The sequence below is a fragment of the Asterias rubens genome, chromosome 12 (genome assembly GCF_902459465.1).
Source record: "Asterias rubens chromosome 12, eAstRub1.3, whole genome shotgun sequence".
Classification (NCBI taxonomy): Eukaryota; Metazoa; Echinodermata; class Asteroidea; order Forcipulatida; family Asteriidae; genus Asterias; species Asterias rubens.
The window spans coordinates 6389273-6395305 of record NC_047073.1 but is presented as its reverse complement, the minus strand read 5'-3'; the positions used below and the strand labels follow the sequence as shown (position 1 = coordinate 6395305).

Below are 6033 nucleotides of genomic sequence, written 5' to 3'. Positions count from 1 at the left end.
GACGTTTCAACAAGCGCCCTCTGCCGACTGAGTAATGCACAATATTGATGAGATGCTTCCAATAATTTATAACTTTTTCTTTTGCACTGTTTTGAAAAGAAAACCATAACTGAAGGAAATCAACTGAAAATTTGCATGCCTGCGGACTGTGTGGGTATTAATTCTCATGGGTTTTCCTCTAAAACTTAACTTCTATCCTTGTCTACTCGTTCTAGTCAAGTGAAATAAGTCAATGACCCCCCCCCCCCGAGTCGTGTATGCTCTTAAAACTTGTGCAAGCATTGTACATTGTAATTTCTTCTTTTGGGAAACTAACAAAAGCAATTATAGTAATTTTCATGAACCCTGCCACCCCCCTTTCAAAATGAATGGGGTCAAACGCATCCTGTAATTTTTGTTTATCCAGTTAATTGTTTTGTTTCAAAACGCAAAACGACAACCACATCAATATTACGTAAAGTTTCATATATAATTTTCACAATAAAGATGCTAATTTCATTGGTTTTAAGGACATGTTTAATTCCTCCATTTGAAACACATGAACTTGCTATTAAAGCAAAAAAAAGAAAATAATCGAAAAATCCAGCCAAACTAACTTGGGATGCTTGACAGAGTGGTCTTATTCTGACTTGCGCTTAGCAGCTGGCGCTTAGCAAACATACATCAATGGACCAACAGTCTCAGCAAAGCCACTGTGTGAAGTTGGTCATAGGGCCCAATGCCATCGAAGAAGACCCCAAACACCTCTATTAAAAACGGGTTAGGTTAGCACAAGGGCTGTGTATAGTTGTACTAAACAAAAGAAATCCTGAAAAAAATGTGCGACCGTTCCCCTTTAAAGCCATTGGACCCTTTCGGTAAACAGTGTTGTCCAAGGCCCACACTTTGTGTACCACAACTTCTATATCAAATAACAAACCTGTGAAAATTTAGGCTCAATCGGTCATCGGAGTCGGGAGAAAACAACATAAAAACCCACCCTTGTTTCCGCGCGTTTCGCCGTGTCATGGCATGTGTTTAAAATAAATCCGTAATTCTCGTTAACGAGAATTTATATTGTGTTTTCTCAAAAAGTAAAGCATTTCATGGAATAATATTTCAAGAGAAGTCTTTCACCATTGCCTTCTGTAAACCCTGTAAGTTATTTGTAAATCTGTGAACTTTTTTTTTTTTTTCTGAACCGAAAGGGTCCAATGGCTTTAACCAGAATACAACAGAGTGTTAAATTTTAGAGGTTTACAGACTCTCCATACATTAAAACAAATACAACTCTAAAGGTTCAGTTATAACATGAGCTCTGTCTTCCTTTATTATGCTGTTAATTTCACATCTTACAACAAAAATATAAAGATGAAAAAGGACTAAAACAATCATGAATTAATGGGGAAAACCGTGACAAATCTTGGGCCTTTGTACATTATTTCTGACTGTTACCTTGACTAGTTTTGATTAGAAAATAAGTTTCTATTACTTGTAGGCTACCTGATGTCTTGTAAAACAACTTTTTTCTTGGATATCTCAGGAAAAACTTAAGACAAAAGTACAACAAAGACAAAGTTAATAACACTGCATTTTAAAAAGATCACACAAAACATGCAAATAACTGAGGAAGATGATAATATAAAATGGTGCTTCGTTTTGTGAGCTTCATTCAAACCAATAAAATTTCAACATGCTTTTTTTTCAGACATGCAGATATATGTTTTACATACAAAAATATTCACATAAAGTCTCTAAAATAGAAGTTGCGACCATCATCACATAATCTTAACTACACTGTACATAATGGGTTATGGCAGATAATCTTCATGTACATATATTTGTTAATTATTTACAATCATACATTACACACATGCATAAAGTTGCAGCTACAGTTTCTACAGTTTAAAAAGAGAATCGTATTTTAAATGTATTATTTCAATGTGTTAAACAAGATCAAGTAAATCACTGAAAGTTACATTTGTAAATTTGATATAATTTACAAAGACGAGAGATACAGTAAATGTGATATCTGCAGAGGGATCCAATAAAGGCACTGGACACTATTGGTAGTTGTCAAAGACCAGTCTTCTCACTTGCTGTATCTCAACATATGCATATATATAACAAACCTGTGAAAATTTGAGCTCAATCGGTCATCGAAGTTGCGACATAACAATGAAAGTAAACACACCCTTGTCACACAAAGTTGTGTGCTTTGAGATGCTTGATTTCAAGACCTCAAATTCTAAATCTGAGGTCTCGAAATCAAATTCGTGGAAAATTATGTCTTTCTCGAAAAGTACTCCACTTCAAAGGGAGCCGTTTCTCGCAATGTTTTATACTACAACCTCTCCCCATTACTCGCTATCAAGAAAGGTTTTATGCTAATAATTATTTTTAGTAATTAACAATAGTGTCCACTGCCTTTAAAAGGTTTTTTAAAAGGGGAACCAAAGTATACTCAGTAGGCTGGTGCACCTCGCATGTTGGCCTGACAGCAATATAACTATACATGTAAACTAGCTCTATGGTGTTAGTAACAATTGGGTTACAGAATTATACCAGTCCTAACTCTACGATTATACACTGCACTTCCCTTCCAAATGGATTTGGTCAAGTTTAAGGATTTGGTCAAGCTAGGAAGAAATGTACAAATAGAGGACCAAGAACCTTATCCCCAATTCTACGTCTTGTCAGTTTCTGTAACTTTGTAACTACGAAAAGGGGGAAATGACCAAGCACACACAACTAGGTCATAGACAGTGTTAAATGTATTGACACAATCGAAGGTGAAGTTAGCTGATCAGCTGACAAGCCTCACCAAGGGCTTCAAGGTATTGACCTAAGGTCCAAGTTAAAGGCTCTGTTTAATGTGAAATTCTGGGCTTATGGTATCCCTCGACAGTTGGTTGCTATAAGCTCAGATTTTAGCAATGTGCTATGAAATTAGGCTCAGCTGTTTAATTTGAGCAACTAGCTTCAATATATAAATCGACATATATTTGTTCTACATTTGTTTCTACACACTCAGTTTATGATATATATACAACAGGGCGGCTAGTCCATAAGGTCAAATATCTTTGGTGTAAATCTTGTCTCAAAACAAGTATTTTCAAACTTTTAAAAACATTTTGACAAAAACAACATACACTTACTCTTCCTGACATATTTTTTCAGGAGTCTTGACTCTTAGAATTTCATTGCAATTATGTTAAATGCTGATGAATACGATAAAGTAAAAACAAATTTCGTCCATATCTCATGATTCCTAGAGTATAGCTGCCATTGTTAAATACAGTTGTAACAAAAATATTTTGTTCAGTTTTGGTTTTGCATCTTTCAAATAATGTGATCTGTTTTAAGAAAGAACAGTCAAATTGTACATTGAATTTCTGAAAAACATGATTTCGTATAATAAAATCTTTTTGTTTACATTGATGATCAATTGCGTGACTACTCATCATGAGTAAAGCCAGCACTCTTAGGGCCTTGTCACACTTGGCAACTTAGAGGCAATCAACTGCAGTGCAAACTACAAGACCACTTTGGTAGCACATGAGTAACTTTTCAAACAATGTCTTAAGATCCCCAAGAAGAATACATGTGAACATTGAAATGTGAACGAATTCTCTTCTTGAAGATTGCCTGGAACTGGCTGCCTGTAAATTGCCTAGTGTTACATGGTCCTTAGAAAACATCGTGCATGTTTTTAGAGCGAACTTTACATACTCAATTTTCACCATGAAGATTTTGTTTGAGAACAGTTTAAGCAATTTTTGTTTTGGAACAATATAAAAAACGGAAATCTGTTTGCTTTTGAATTCCCTTTCAAGGACAAAGCCCTTCTCTTAAAGTGTAACTAGGTTCTTTTTCTGTGCATTGCACAACATTCAGGACCTATGGTTTACATCCCATCCCATCTAAAGACCAAATTTACAGACACGCAACTTTGTCATTACCAAAAATTCCCACAACTTTTCTGTGGCACTGTTTTGAAAAAAGAAGATGAAATCAGGTTATCAGTTGCATGCCAGAATTTATGAATTTTACAAACCTGCAATTTGTCTATCTACACCATTTTAACATGAATACAACAATTAGTAAACCTTAACTCTGTCCAACTTCAGGGAGAACTCAACTCTACTGTCACAAGTAGGAGCTAAATTTGTAAATAATTCTTTATATTTACATGTTTTAAACAATTTTTAATAAATAAAAGTAAGTCAAAATAGAGGTGGGAATACAATCCTGAATACAGTTGGTGTTAAGTTCCAAACAAATTGAAAAATCAAATATTAGTGGAAGAGATGCAATTGCAAGTAACAATATAGCAAAACCAAACAAAAAACATAGCACAACAATTTGTGTGTAATTCAAGTCCAAAATAAAACCACTTTATCAAGTTGTTGTATGAACCAAATCATCATCTCTGGTGGGTAAAGATAAGAAGACAAAGCTCCAAGAGTTCAATGTCTTGTCAAGCTTTTAATATACGTTTTCCAACACTCGTTGCCCCATGTCTTGGCCTTGGTGCCCTTTCAAAAGTTTCCCTTTGACTTTAAGATTTTCCAGTGGAAGTCCCCTTGCAAAATGAAATGGCCTTGCCCTTTAAGAGATGAAATTCCAGGCCTGTAGGCGCTTCATGCCCCTGTTACTTCATTACAGTTTATGGTAGCATCACAGTGTCCTCAGTTTTCAAATAAATTTGAATTGCTTTGAAACCCTCATCACAGAGGAATCTTTGTCCCTCAGACTTGACTTTTCACTTCGGCAATTCTTCATAAAGTTTGAAAGCTTCACACTATTGAAGTCTCCATGGGGCTAGGTGGGGGTAGTTGACACTGCATGACATAGTCCTGACAGCTGGTGTCGCTGTTGCCACAGGACACTGGCAGTGGAGAGGAAATTACTGTCGGGGATCCGGGAGTCGATGGATTTGCCCTCGGTGAGATGTTTCCTCCGATGACATCGATGTAGTTGTCACTCCCTGAGGATGATAACCTAGGAAGTGGAGAACGGACAGACGGCATGAGGCTTCCAGCTGGAGCCGGTGATGAGAACGCTGTCGCAACGATGATGTCATTCGCCTGGGGTCTGAAGTTGTTGTTGCCATGAATATCTGGAATCTCCTTACTGTTATTGTTGAAGCCTAGTTCCCCGTGGAGTCCGTCCATCTCTTCTTTACCCATGTCTATAATGGTAGTAGGCTCAATTGTTTCTGGACTTGTATCTGATGGCCAGACTGACGCATAAGGTGGGGGTGGAGATGTAGGTATTGGCATCTGCATCCCCATTTGGCTGTAGGCTGTATCTGACTCCTCTCCAGTATCTTGCCGTCTCAAACCCGCTGGAGGAAACTGTTGGATGAGTGCCCCTACCTGTACATAGCTCATATAACCAGATTGACTACCTGAGCGCTGTTGTTCAGGGGTTGACGGACCAGTTGAAGGTGTTCTCCTGGCGATTACCGGTGACACTCTTCTGGAGGTGTACTGGACACTCTCTAGGCTACCTACCCGTCTCTGAACGGGTTCAGGAGATGTGGCCTCACTTGGAGGCAGGGTGATTCTGTAGCTTGTAACAACCTGGGTTTGGCTTACACTATCATCGTCGTCATCGTCCTCAGGATGATTAAACACTGAGTCCACTTCATCAGTCTCCTGCATTGAGAGCATCCTCTGCTGTTGGAGGTCAGAGTCAGATTGACAGTACCCACTGGAGTAACGATTGACTGACACACCGCTTCCTACCTCCAGGCTCATATTCTCCATCTCACCATTCATTTCATGGAACCCTTGGTCACTGCTACTTCCACTGCTTGAACCCATGGACACAATCCCTTGCCCTTTACCTATCAACTCATTGGTGAACTCACTCGTTCTCAAGACATCATAATCTTCCTTCTCTTGCCGACGTGAGGAAAGACGCCCATTGGGTTTAAACTTGTCATTCTGTAAGAAACGACAAACAATTATGATTATCAGTTCAGTGATAAGAATAATCTTGATGATTTTGTCTCAAAACTTTTAGGTCTCAGTCTAAGGCTTACTC

At 38.0% G+C, this 6033-nt stretch overlaps 1 protein-coding gene across 1 annotated transcript in view; it reads right to left on the bottom strand.

Moving 5' to 3' along the window:
- Window positions 1-2348: 2348 nt before the first annotated feature.
- Window positions 2349-6033, bottom strand: part of LOC117297492 — a 56308-nt gene continuing 52623 nt past the window's right edge. Inside the window, exon 15 of the mRNA XM_033780564.1 lies at window positions 2349-5933. Within this exon, the coding sequence (XP_033636455.1) occupies window positions 4779-5933 (1155 nt within the window). The 3' untranslated portion in view covers window positions 2349-4778. The remainder of the gene's footprint in view (window positions 5934-6033) is intronic.